This window comes from Hydra viridissima, unplaced genomic scaffold (assembly GCF_058129835.1).
Source record: "Hydra viridissima isolate aposymbiotic clone 2 unplaced genomic scaffold, HvirCarnegie_v1 scaffold_5, whole genome shotgun sequence".
Taxonomy (NCBI): domain Eukaryota; kingdom Metazoa; phylum Cnidaria; class Hydrozoa; order Anthoathecata; family Hydridae; genus Hydra; species Hydra viridissima.
The window spans coordinates 13,675,707-13,690,132 of NW_028324304.1; the positions used below are offsets into that span (position 1 = coordinate 13,675,707).

The window sequence follows — 14,426 nt, forward strand, 5'->3', positions numbered from 1 at the left end:
AGGGAACTGAAGTAAATAAAACTAGTAAAAATGCGAGTTTTACAGTATTTAATGTAATTTTAAAAAAATCTTACAAAAATACGAAATACTTAGTTTTCATTAAACACTTAAAAAAAAAGGGATAATTGATAACTTCGGTCCTTTTTGAACTATTTTAACCTGCAAGATCCAGAACAAGAAAAAGTGAATGCCTGCCGAGTAAACTGCATCATATGAAAAAGTGTGCACATCCTTTCTTTCAAACATATGAAAGGGAAAAAATTATGTGACAAAATATTAGCGGTTAAAATATAAGAAAGAATTCAGATTGCAGCTAAAATTTAGGAACAGATTACTCCCGAATTTAAACTTGTTACCGGTAGAAAGCTCAATATCAATAACAATAGGCTCCTCTAAATGCAGACCTAAGCAGATTTCTCTGGTATGATAAAGATTTGAGCTAGACTTACTTTGTCCGACTGTAAACTGATACTATAAATCCTTATATGAATTTATTTTCTCTCTTTTAAATGTTCAAACCTATTAAAATGACTTTAATTTACTTTTATTTTAGATAGGTTGGAAATAAAAAGCCTGTATAGAAAGCAAAAAAAACATTTATAAACAAAAATACAGCCGGTGCACTTGACAATTTGTTCATAATTCACTTGCCAGAATTTAATGTTAAGGAGGAAGATTTGAAAGCGATGGAACATTTCTCACACGATTAAGTGTGAAGATAATGAGGAGTTTGCAAAATTACTTATCGAGACTAAAGAAAAGAGCGTATTCAATAAAACAGTCGGAATATGTCGAAATACTCGGAAATAATTTAGAGAGATACTGCCGGTAATTAAATTAAATTTGTACATTTTTAAATGTGTTGAAACAATTATTTACGCAAGATTTAGTCAAGATTACTAATGCTATATATTTTAGAACTTTTTGAACCTTGTCTCTGAATTTGAGAATGAAGTTTTAGAAGATATCAAGAAGTGGAAAGGTCAAGGAGTATTTGACTGCCAGAATTTAAGATGCAATGGAAGGCTCTGTAAAAGCTTTATCGGTTTTGGTGCTCAATGATCTTGGTTTAGATAAAACGCTCATTTTTAGCCGATCTTAAAATTTATCACCTAATATTGCTATGGCTGTACAACCTTGCCATATTCGTGAATGGAAAAAGGAAGGAATATTTAAAGAAGAAAAGTTCTCTCAGTTAGGACCAAAGAAATTTATCGTTAGAGATAAAGCGCAAGATTTTTCAACTTTATGAATCCTTTGGCGGTATAAGGGGAGACAAGTGACCAGTTGTTTGTAGAGCACCTATCTGCACCGGAGTTGCAACTGATACAGAGAGACGCTAGTCATATTTATAAGCATTTAAAGAAACGTGGTGGTAGTTATGGTTTTATCAATGTTAAACATTTCGAAAGAGGTATAGAACTTTAACGGTTATGCTTCAAGAAAAATGTTAAAAAATCATAAGTACAAAAATAAATTGACAATTAATTTTAAAATCATTGGCAGAGAGGTTTAGATATTAAAACATTGCGGCGAAGTTTTATTTTGAAAAACACATACTCAAGACTTTATAGATAATTACTGAATACTTAAGACTTCGAAATGACTGTTTCATTTGACAAAAAATCCTATTTTAAAACATTTTAAAAATAGCTCAAGTTTTTGCAAAGTGCAAAATCACTCAAGTTTTATTGATGAATTAAGGAATAGATTTAAAAAGAACGTTTAAAAAGATCTCTGATCAGTTTTAATGGAAAAAATTTTGTGTGGGTCTCAATAGGAGTTCAAAGGTTTTAACTGAGATGAACTGTTTTTAACGAAAAACCCAGCAAAGCATTTTGCTGGGTTTAATTCATTTTAATAAATTAACATAAAAAGAATTGTACTTTAAGTTTATTACAAACAACTACAACTTTGTGTCTAAATCATTTAAAAATCACGTTTCCGAACTTTTAACGCGTAAAACAACCGGCACTGATGTGCAAGGTATCATTCCTATTTCAGTTATTGCAATGTCTACAAATTTAGAAGGTGTTACGTCATAAACTAAGTTCAACAAATAAAGGGAATTGATTCCTCTCCATCCGTTTAAGACGTCTGGAATTGCAGGGTTGTTAAGATTTACTAAGACATCAGGATCACCTGCAAAACAAAATACATTAAAAGATGTTAAGTAAACCCTTGTATTGAATAATGATAAACTGCCAAGTACTCATAACTTTTATAGTAAATTCTTGTCATAATATCTTATCATTAATCCTAGTTACATAAAATCTTATCCAAAAAACTAGAATGAAGCTACAGAAAACTTAACACACCTAATTCATTATAAACGAAGGCATCGGTTTGCACTCTCTCGCAAAATTTGTATGTTTCACAACAAGCCAACACTGGTACATTGTTTGCCTTAGCTACCATACAAATCATGGCACACCCGGCACTTCCCATAACATTACCATTTGCAAGCAACGCATGAGCGCCAATAAAAACACTGGTAACCTAGGGTTGAATAAAAGAGCGACACATTTGAGAAGCTTCTTGAGTCATATGAGAATAGACCATCCTGAAACCTTCGAAGGAGATACGTTTATTATTATTAATGAATTAAATAATCGCATTTTTGTTAAACAACTCACTTCTTTCATTATATATGAAACTGCTGAGATTAACACATATGAGCATTTTATTCCTGCATTTGCTAATCTTGTAAGACTCTCACGACCTAAAAAAAGTAATAAACATTTTTGGAAACACAGGCAAAGTAAGTTTTTGAAAATTTTTAAAAATTGAGTGTGAAAACTAACTTAACCCTGACCAACCCTCATGTCAACTCTCATGTCAACTCTCATGTCAACCCTCATGTCAACTCCCATGACAACTTAAAGTAATTTACGAAGTTAAACTTAACATTTATCATATAAATATTAATACATATGTAATGTACAAAAAATGTCACCTTGAAAGTCAGGCCTTGAATCAACGATGACTACTTGAAAATGTTTTCCGTTTGCGTTTGCATCTTTTAATACTTTAACGATCAAAGATGAACTGAAAAGACACCCAAATGTTAAAATTGTCAATAAATTAAAGACATCGAGGTTTAAAAAATTATTTAAATGCCATAAGTGCTGCTTTGATCATGCTTTTATTGGTCAATGGGAAAGTGGCAAAATTCATTGAAAAAGGTATTGCAACAGCATCATAATTTTTGATGCCATGGTGCTACTTATGTGCTGATTCTCATTATAAGAGCAACAAAATTTAATTAAATTAATTAAATTAAAAAAATAATTCTTTTCTAAATTTTATGTTAAATGTCAAGAAAAAATGATGACTATAGTTTTTATAAATTATTGTAAAATAAACAGAAATTTTAATTATAATATATTTAATTCAGAATACCTTTGTAAAAACACAAAAAGAAATAGACTAAAAGCCAGATGGAAGCACCAAAAAACAAAACAAGAAACTACTTACAAACCATAGATTAGTATTTTATCACCATTTTCTATCTTGGAGTTAGCAAAACTTGATATAGCTTTGTCTGCTAACACAATGCGCTCACTAATAAAGTTATCAATACTCTCTATCAGCATTTGCTTCGCCTGAAAAGTTAAAACTGTTTTTGTTTTTACTTGCTAAAAACACAGATCAACAAAGTTTAACTTAATCTTTTTTAGGCGTTTGCTATGGTGAGATCATAGAAGTGGTAATACTACTCAGATTGATAAATTTACTGGTTTGTTGATCTGCTCTCATAAAATTATCATTCATAAACTGACTTGTATTTACATATATTTAGACTTAACTTATAGGTTGCTCAGCTAAATGATAACTATAAATAATAATAAACACAGAACATACTTTTTATATTTTGAGGTCTTAGACTTAACTTATGGGTTGCTCAGCTAAATGATAACTATAAATAATGTAAGTTAAGTTTTAAACTGATTTTAATACCAAATTTTAGAATTTTTAAATAACCAATGATGAAGATGTTTTAATATAAATATTTTATAACTATAACCATTGAAGTAAATAAAATTAAAATAACAAAAAAATAACCTCTGATTCAGGCAAATCATGAGATGTATTTGAGATTTGTTGCTTGAGATATTTGATAGCATTACCCATGCTCACTGAAAGATGACGACACTGCGACAAAAAACTGAAACACAAATTTTATAAATTACAAACAACAACTTATGTTATAGATAACATAAGTTAAACTAATCAATACTTAACATAGATATACACCACATATGTTAAACTAATAGAACTAAAAAAGAAAATTCTGTTCAAAGAGGAAACAAAATGCACTCTTTTTGAAATTAACTACCATAAAACCAACAGCAAAGAAAAATACACACCTGATGCAAGGCTTTATCTTCATCTCAAGATCTCTTGCAAGTTCTTTGGAAGGTGGAACAGTATAATCACTTATAACCTAAAAAAATGTGAGCAAGATTTCATAAATGACATTCCATTTGTAATAGAATTTGATACTATGAATGCCACATTGAAAATTCATTTGAACTTTACTTTAATGTTGTTTTTTTAGCTATTAACCGTATTGGATTGAGCTGCTCATAAGCTTCACGTAAATCAATTGCATGTAAATCATTTAGAAAAAGCTTCAGAATACAAAGGTTATTTAATCTTTAAGTATACCTATTCTCTAAAAGATTTCAACTCTCTGTAAAAAGGAAGAATAATCAAACTTGTGACCTTAATTAGCCAACCTTAACCAAGATAAGTCTTAATAGCTATAGCAGAAATGGTAGATGAAATTGAAACAGGGCTTCTTTTGGACTAAAAATGAAAATTTTTTTGAGTTAAAAGTAAAAAGTTTAGAAATTTGAAATCTTTTACCCTTACTCCACAAAATTACCTACTGAAAAAAGTCTGGAGTATGAACTTAAGCCTACTTCAATATTTTTTTTTTGTTATATTGTATTTCCTGAAAGTTTTCTATTCAGAGCCTGAGAAAGAAGTACTTGACTTTTTAAAAAAATACATCAAAAAATAGTTTTAAAGTTATTTTACATTTTTTCCAATTTCAAATCACTTTAAAAATAACATAGAAATTATCTTCCCTCCCTAAATTCTTTTATTTTTAGCAAAAATAGATACCAATGACAACAAAATATAGCTATATAAAACAAAAAAAAACTGTGAAGTTAGAACAAAGTAAAATTTTGTTCCTGGGGTAACAATCACTAAAATAACAAATAATTATGTTCCTGGGGTAACAATCACTAAAATAACCAATGAAATATTCTTAGTAATGAAATATATAGCATTTGTTATCGCAATGACAGCTTCATAAAATAGGAGTGAGAACAAATAAGCAATTAGGTTCCAATATTAAGAAAATGTTAAAAAAATATTTTGTAAACTATTTCAAAACTAACTTATAAAAATATGTATAAATATAAGAAATACTTTGATATAAAATTGAAAAAATAATTGATAAATTACTTCTTAAAAATTATGATTATAGGGGAAAAAGTTTAACTTTATAGAACAAATCCAAATTTTTTTTCTAAAATTAAACTTTTTCAACTGTAATCTTTTAAGTTTACAAGTGATTGTTTCACATAGAAGTTGTTATTTCAAATTAGGGAATTTAAATCATGCTGATAAAATGACAAGCAATATTTTAGAAAGCTTTATAACATTCTTCAAATATAACTACTACACATGAGTTGTTGTATTGTAATTTTAATAGATAGATTCAACATCATTATTTGGTGATGCAAAGCACCAACAAATGGTGTTGAATCTCAATAAAATCATCACCCATTTTTGTAGAAATTTCATACTTGCTTGAATGCATAAAGTAAAGCAATGCAGCGAGCATTAGAACCAGAAATTATGCCTTTTGCGTATTGCAAGCCAAGCTTGATGATAACAGGATGTATTGTACCAGTTGGGGAGAAACTAAAAAAATATAATGATTTAGCAAGTAAAAAGGCATCACAGCCTTGAAACCATGAAAGGATTATTTGCTAAAGATACATAATCCTTTCATGGTTTCATACCTCACATTTGACAAACTATCAAATTATTATTTGACTTTAACAACCATTAAAAAAAAAACTACAAAAAAAAAAGTTATAACTGACGTTATATCTTTTGTGAGCGAAACATCTTCTTCATATTGATGAAGATGAGAAAATAAATTGACTTTTTTTTGTTCAAGTATGTTTCTTTGTGGAACGTTTTGTTTTGCAAGTTTCTTTGAAACCTTTTTTTGTGCTTTAGGATCATCCATCAAAACATTGTAAGCCACACGCTGAACTCCTAAAACCAAATTTAAACATAATTTTTAAAGCAGCATAGAGCTTTTTATAAAATATTAATAAAATCAAATAGAATTAAATAAATAAAAAGATAACAATCAACAAGTGAAGAACACCTTCAGCCATTGGTTTAGGTTTGTTACTTTGAGTACTTTGAACTACATTATTTGGGGTTGCTTTTGCTACCTGCGTAGAAGCTGATGATTTTGCGGCACGTTGGGCATCCTATTTTTAAAACAGTATGAAACTTGTTAATATTTAATAGTTAAAAGCTTCACACAAATCCAGTCAAAAATAAACCCAGTCAAAAATATGTGTATGTGTAAAAGCAAGTGACAAAGTAATCATTGAAATTCTGATAATAGAAATTATCCACTACATTTTACATTTACATTTAAATGTTTCTACTAAATTAAATTCAAAGTTAGCGGTATATTTTTTTTATAACATGTTAATTATAGAGCAAAAATTTCTTTGAAAACTATTTTTCAAATAACTGATAAAATGATTTCAGTTAAATCAGTGTTTGCATGGACTTTGCTTGAATACTTGCATTAAGTTTTCTTAACATGATTTGTGAAACAAAAAATTGCAAGTTAATAATTATTGATTTGATTACATTGCATTTTTTCATAATATATATTATTATCACAATGCAGCATTTAGATTCAGAAATCCAAAAGTCATGAAAGCAATAGAAGCTGCACTATCTTAAACTTCTTTTCAATGTAAAAAAATGTATTTTCATTAGGAAAAAAAGATATACTAATATTTATCCTTTAACAATCATTCAGTAGAAAATTTCAATTTAAGAAACAGAGATAAATTTACTAAATAACTATTACTAAAAGATTTTTAGCAAGTTAATAAACCACCATGATATTTCATATTTCTGTGGAGGTAGTATTTGAACAATTATTTATAGTGTGAAATCATTGCAAGCGTATAGCCATTAAGAAGAATTTTACAAAAATCACTAAGCATATTAACATTACAACCATTTTTACTAATGAAATTAAATTCAATTATTTAACTTAATTTTACATTACAACCATTTTTACTAATGAAATTAAATTCAATTATTTAACTTAATTTTTTATCTGCAGTCCCCTTCCCATCCTTTCCCCTCTTTTTTCGTCTCTTTTCCCCCTGCCCAGTCCCTTGTTTTATCTATCAAGTCTAATTTCTCAAAGATAGGAAAAATACTCTATTAAGCATCTAGGGAAAATGAATTACAAATGTATAACTACTGATATTTTGGCTACTTAATTGTTAGTCAGTTTTATGTTAACATTTTTATTTGATAAGTAAATTTTTTGGACTAGATTAGAATTTCTTTATTTTACCTGTATTAGCCTTCTTTCAGCACGAATCTGTCCTTTGCTTTTTGCAGTTCCATCAGGATTTGTAGGTTGTTCTTTCTTTTTATGTTCTCCCGGATCATTCTTTTCTTTTTTTTTACTTTTTTTTTCAGGTTGAGTACTTTCTAGCATGTTTTTCTAAAGTTTAGATTATATAATTTGCTACCTTTCTGTGTCTAGAGATTGAGAAACATCTTTTCCTTCATAATCATATAGCCAATTTATTTTAATATCTCCTAGAATCCCATTGAATGCATCAGACTTAAAAAAATAACTTCCAATATAATAACACAGTAGATATCTGCTTATTCCACTTATTCTTTACCGTAAAATTTGCTCCTGTGTATCGTGAAAGCTTGTAATTTTAAGTAACGTTCAAAGTTGTAAGAAAATTTTATAGCAAAAAAAAAGTTACAGCTGATTTAAAAAAAATCAGAACTCTTTTGCTGATTCCGTAAATTTTCTTTTATTAAAAAACTGTTGCATTATATGATATTATAACAGTTCAAAATAATTATGCTTAATACATTTTATCCTTTATCCCCTAAAAATTGTACTATTTATAGGAAAAGTGGATTTTGCTAGTTTCAAAATATTTAAACACATATTCATCTGATTTACAATTTCAGCAAAAAACTTCTTGGTGTTTTCTCAGAATAACTTTTAACAAGTCGCCCCTCCAGACAAATTTAACTTTCAATGCCTCAGATGATTTTAGGTAATTAAAAAGAAGAAAATTTCTCAATTAGGGATGTCGTTTTTGTATTTGTTGTTTGCTTCAATCATGAGACCAATCCACCAAACTAATGTCACATTAATGTCAAATTAATGTCAAATTAATGTCACATGGCGTTGGCTGGGTTTTTTTGAAGGTCAACTGCAATCGTAGGTAGTGTTAGGACTATTGTAATCGTAATTGTAAAAATTAAATACAATTACACATTACAATACAATAATATTGTATTGTAATATTACAGAAACAACAAAAAAAATTTATTATGGTATTGTATTGCTGTGATGAAAAACAAGTACAATAAGTATTGTATTGTTTGTTTTTTTTTCTAACAATACAATAAAATTCGAGAACTATTGTATTGTATTGTTTTAATGAAATAAAATTACAATAGCTATTGTATTGTTTTGATGAAAATAATTATAAAAATTTATTGTAGTGCATTACTTTACATTAAAGAAGAAAAGCTAACGTATTTTAACGTATTTATATTCATCTCTGACGAACTTACTGTTATTTTTGATATTTTTTATTTCTCAGGACGTATTTTATGTTGAATCGCTGTCTTAGGTCTGCCGAATCCCTTTCATTTGCAGAAAAATGGTGGTTTCCTTTTTTTTGATCCCTTTAACTTTGATTTTCAATATTTAAAGTTGCCCAATTTACCATTCTGGCACCCCTTCCCCCTCCCATTATGTTTCAGTAAAATAGAATCAATCTTTAAATAATAGTTGTACCCTATTTTAAGGGTTCAAGGGTATATAGTCGGCAACTGGCCTATTAAAACATTTATTAAATTTTGGCAATAAAATAATTTTTTTATTACAATAACAATATATTGTTATTGTATTACAAAAACGAATTACAATACAATATTTATTGTTATTGAAGTGTATACTATTGTAGTGGATCATTACAATACATTTTTTTTTTCAGATACTTTTATTGTTTTATAAGATGAATTACAATACAATATTTATTGTTATTGAAGTGTATACTATTGTAGTGGGTCATTACAACACATTTTTTTTTTTCAGATACTTTTATTGTTGTTTTATAAGATGAATTACAATACAATATTTATTGTTATTGTATTACAGAATTACAATTGTTGTAAATCTCAAGTATTGTTATTGTTTCTAAATTAAGTTAATACAATAACAATAATTATTGTTACTGTTATTGTTTTAATTGCAATTACAATAGTCCTAACTCTAATCGAAGGCATACTGATTTTAAAAAAGCAACAAGTTTAAATCTAAAATTGTTCCCAGAGTTTTTGTCACTTTTGTAGTTTTTGGAAGTAGCGAACTGCTCGGGTGGCACCCGGGGTAGAAGTTGTTGGTATCACCCCATCAAAAGTTTAAAAGCAATAAATTTAGTATGCACTTCATGGAACAATTAATATTTGTATTTCTAACATTGAAAAAATACCAAAGTAAAATAATAACGAAGACGCAAAAACTTGTTTTTACTATATGAGGGGCTCAGCGGAAAAGTGGTCTAACCCACATTTTTGAAATTTTCTGGATAATCACTGCAAACTGTACATTGAGTATGTAGTTTGTTGTGAAAAAAGTGCCAAACCCCAAAGCCCATCCATACAGTGCTACTACCTATAATCATATTTACTTTAACAGAAAAACAAAATTTGAATTGTGGAAAAGTTGCCTATCCAACAATCAACATGGCGAAAATGAACTGCTCAGATTTGGAAGAGTTTCTAATGAAAAGTGATTGTGATGATTCAGATGCAGATAACAACACTTCTTTAGAGGATGATGTTAGCGAAGGTATGTATATTATTAATGCAGCATCAAGATATACTTTTCATTGAGTTTATCATACAATAATATAGTTTCTAGCCTCAATGTTGTTTAGGCAGGTTTTCCTCTTCTAGTTTTTCAAAACTGACATGCACTTTTTTATTTTAGTTTCAAGTATTGGGGATCAATATGTTGAAAAAAATGCAAGACCTATATCTATACTAACAGGAGTTAATGGTATGTACAATTTGTCTAAAACTAAATAGGCTTATAAAAGGAATTTTTTAGACCTATTGATATGGCCTAGGACTGATTGTTTACATTGGTGTTAGGTCTAGCATTAGACTAGCTAGGGCCATTTAGTTTGTTTTGTTACAAATTCTTTTCTTGTTAGAAAATAATTTTTACCTAACATTTTCATTGCAGATTCAAATGCTAACCTTGTTGGAGAAGTAGAAGAGGACGACAGCTTTTCCCAGGAAGTACAAAGAGAAACCCATAGTCATAGACATAGTCGTAAGCGAGTTGCCCATCCAGAACTACACAAAAGAAATATTTTGAAACAGAAAAGGTCAACAGGGAAGGGATATGTTACATCAAAGGGCAAAGTAGTTGAACCAAAGATTTTTATTAACAAAGATTGTGGTTACAATCTAGAGTGCAGCAGTAAAATAACAGTTGCTCGCCGTAATCAAATTTTTTCTAACTTTTACACCATGAACTTGGATTTAAAAAACGCCTTTGTGATGGGTTCTGTTGATGTAAAAGAAAAACACAGGACGTATACTGCATCAAATAACTCCCGTAGGGCAAATAGTCGTTCCTAAAAACTAACTGATGAATGTGGAAATGTTAAAAAGATTTGCAAAACTTACTTCAAAGACACATTGCAGATTCCTGATGGGACAATAACAAATATTTTAGCAAGGAAAAAAACATATGGTACACCTATCGAAGATCGCAGAGGTAAATCGGCTCCACAAAATAAAAGTAGTGATGAAGACACAGAATATCTTCAAAGATTTATTCGCTTATTTCCAACGTACCAATCTCACTATAGCAGAAAAGACAACCAGTACAGAAATTATTTGCCTCCAACTTTACGAATGTCAACGATGTACGAGAAATATGTTTGCAATTGCAATGAAAATGATCTCACCCCACTTTCAATTTTTGTATTTCGACGCATATTCAATACAAAATTCAATTTACATTTTCACCATCCGCAATCAGATACATGTCAAAAATGTGATCTATTTAACAATAAAACCAGGTGTCTTTCAGAGGGTGAAGAAAAGAACACTGTTAGGAGGGACCTTATTATTCATCAAGAGATGGCTGAAAAGGCAAAAGAAAAAATGAAAGAAGATACACTAGATGCACATACAAATCCAAACAAGAGGGTATTAGTTTTAGACTTACAAAAAACTCTACCGACACCAGTGCTTAGTACAGGAATAGCCTACTATAAAAGGCAAATGTGGACTTAAAATCTTGGAATCCACGATGAAAACTTAAAGACAGGTTTTATGTATGTATGGAGTGAGTAACAAGCATCCAGAGGTACTCAAGAGATAGGTTCGTGTATCCTCGAGCATGTTTTTCGACACATACCAGAAACTGTGACCCATTTAATATTGTATAGCGATAGTTGCGGTGGACAAAATAGTAATATAAAAATGTCTCTTATGTTACAATATATTTTGCACAAATCTCCATTTCTGAAAACCATTGAACAGAAATTTTTTGTACCAGGGCATAGTTTTTCCTCCTGCGACCGAGACTTTGCTGTGATTGAAAAAGCCAAAAAAATGAAGGATCAAATTTTTGTTCCAGATCATTGGATAGACCTTATTAAAAATGCAAAGAAGAGGGCTCTAATATTTATTGTAAGAAAAATGGAGACCCATGAATTTCTCAGTACAAAATCATTGGAGAGTGGGATAACCGATAGAAAAAAATTAACAAATGGCGAAAAAAATTAATGGCTAAAAACATGCTGGATAAAATTGGAAAAAGGATCACCACGCTCATTTCAAATGAAGCAAACACATTTAGAAAGTGACACATTCATGTTGCTAGACGTAACAAAGCGATATCGTGGACGGCCATCTACCACTATCAATGTTGAACTTGAGCCCTTGTACCCCAATGGTAGAAAACTCACAAGAGAAAGGCTAAGTGATCTTTTTGAGCTAATACAATTCATACCACCTGTCCATCATCCCTATTATCTTGCTCTTAAAGGTGACGAGGAGGCAACTGATTTGGGTCTAACAGATGATTCTGGTGACGAAGACATAAATTAGTGCATGCTACATGTATAAAAGAATCATTAACAAGTCATAAACAAAACATCCATTTAGCCTAACCAACTCTATTAACAATATTTTAAAAATTTTGAAGAGGCAAAGTTGCCTAACATTTTTGTTATTGCAGAACACAGTAATATAGTGTCCTAATTTTTTAGTAGATATACCAGTGTATTTTTTCACCTGTCTTTATAATAGATACTATTTTTCTGATAATGATACTTTTTCCTGTTATTTTTAAAAATATCCTTAAAGTCTTTTACAGTTTACTAAAAATGAAGTAATTGTGGCTTAGGCAACTTTTCCGCTGAGCCCTTCATATGCGCTACTAAAAGAAAATCCCCGAATAACACATCTAGCAGAGCAAAATGCCTGTTTGGGAATCTCCGAAAATGAAAAAATAAACTAGTGACTCAATTTTTTCGCCAACTTTTGTACTTTTGTGTTTTCTAGAAGTTGAGAAACTGGGTGTCACCAAAATGGGTGACATCCGGGGCGGACCCCCCTCCCCCCTAGGTACGCAACTAATTTTTGGGCTTTTAACATTTCTTTAATGTTAAAACCCCTAAAGTCGATTTGAATTTTTTTAATTGGTAAAAAGTTATTGTGATAAGTGTTCAATTACACGATTTCTTACGGTAAAATGAAGCTCATTATGGTAATAAATACTTTTGATGATGATTTTTATTGAATGTGTATAGGTTTCTTTTCAACAACATTTTTAGTTTTTATGTTTTTTGAATTCATGGGGTTTTCATTTTCATGTTTCCCGTAAAGATTTTCCTTGCGAAAAAATTTTGAATTACGTGGTCTAATTTGGCATACGGTCTAAATAAGCTGAAAATACGTAGTTAACCGAAATAGATAACCTAATTTAAAATTTGATTGCTAATAATGGGTACTAGAATAAACACACATATCACAGTATTTTTTTTTTTTTTCACATTTTTATTAACTTCTTAAAGCATTATTTAATTCAGATTTATACCTGTCAGTGTTCAGTATTATAAGTAAATCATTGAACACTGACAGGTCCGTGTTTCCGTTAAATTGGTGGAGATATCAGTACTTTTTAGTAATCGATATTAAAAATGGAGAAGTTTTTAGTTTCGGAGGTACTATAAACCTCCGGTATTTGCTTTCGAACACATACAGCTTAAATCCCTGAGGCTCCAAGGTAGTTCAGAAAACCCATCCCTTTGCTTCACCGTCCACATCAATCCCCTACAAAAGGTTTCTGCCGGAATGAGTAGTGCAGTATATTGATATTAATCCCACGTAGCGAATAACCGCATAATTTTTTAATATAACTATGACTTTTGACGTTTTATACCAAAATTAGACACTTCTTATTAAAATATTATCAATCAGGTGTAAAAATCATTAAACGAATCAACGAATAAAATATTTTATTTGTTTGAAATTGGTTTTAATATAAAACTGTCTATGAGAAATTATGATAGACGTTGTTTTCTGTTACAGTTTCACTAAATGATTTGAGTAAAAAGTAACGACGAGTTCTGATGTTAATTTAAACCAAAAAAGCTCTCATTATTTCAGCATGAACATTTTTTTTTATTTGTCTTAAAATATTATTTTTATTTGATCAAGACTAAAGAAGGTTTCAATATTTCTACGTTTTAGATGGCTATTTTAATCTGTACTAATAATTAAAAAAAAAAGAAAGGGGCAAAATTAAAAAAGGCATCAATAAATGCCAAGACGACAAGTTTCACTAAAGATAACAAAAAGTTTGAATATTTGAAAATAATTTTAGTACAACGCTGCAGATAAAGTAAGTAACTTTCAAGCAAAACGCTGTCATTTGTAATGCAAGTAAAGTTTATATTTATTCATTTTATTGATTCACATGTCAAGTTTAAAATGTCAAATTAAAGTTCATTAAATGAATCATCATTGTTACGAGTAGAGAGTACAAAAGTAGAATC

The 14,426-nt window shown here is 29.6% G+C and overlaps 1 protein-coding gene and 1 pseudogene across 2 annotated transcripts; one reads left to right on the plus strand and one right to left on the minus strand.

Annotated features, from left to right (window-relative positions):
• Positions 1-1,877: 1,877 nt before the first annotated feature.
• LOC145189085 (translation initiation factor eIF2B subunit delta-like) lies at positions 1,878-8,115 on the minus strand. The gene is made up of 12 exons (XM_090087759.1): positions 7,992-8,115; positions 7,652-7,804; positions 6,422-6,530; positions 6,129-6,306; positions 5,826-5,943; positions 4,371-4,447; positions 4,066-4,168; positions 3,478-3,605; positions 2,957-3,048; positions 2,637-2,722; positions 2,319-2,499; positions 1,878-2,142 (listed from the first exon to the last, which is right to left on the minus strand). Exons 2-12 carry the CDS (start codon positions 7,796-7,798, stop codon positions 1,937-1,939), a joined length of 1,425 nt encoding a protein of 474 aa, XP_089943885.1. The 5' UTR covers positions 7,799-7,804; positions 7,992-8,115; the 3' UTR covers positions 1,878-1,936.
• A 1,958-nt stretch (positions 8,116-10,073) lies between these two features.
• LOC149888821 (uncharacterized) lies at positions 10,074-11,683 on the plus strand (annotated as a pseudogene). Its single transcript, XR_016452279.1, has 3 exons — positions 10,074-10,192; positions 10,334-10,402; positions 10,592-11,683. The product of XR_016452279.1 is annotated as an uncharacterized LOC149888821 (transcript).
• The last annotated feature ends 2,743 nt before the right edge of the window (positions 11,684-14,426 follow it).

What these genes read in the sequence shown, in the direction of transcription:
- LOC145189085 (XM_090087759.1), bottom strand. Translation starts at nt 7,798, where the DNA reads ATGCTAGAAAGTACTCAACCTGAAAAAAAAAGTAAAAAAAAAGAAAAG. An exon ending in ATGATTTGCCTGAATCAGAG is followed by an intron (nt 3,606 to 4,065) that starts GTTATTTTTTTG and finishes TTAACTTTTCAG; the next exon opens with GCGAAGCAAATGCTGATAGA. An exon ending in CTTCGTTTATAATGAATTAG is followed by an intron (nt 2,143 to 2,318) that starts GTGTGTTAAGTT and finishes TTTGTTTTGCAG; the next exon opens with GTGATCCTGATGTCTTAGTA.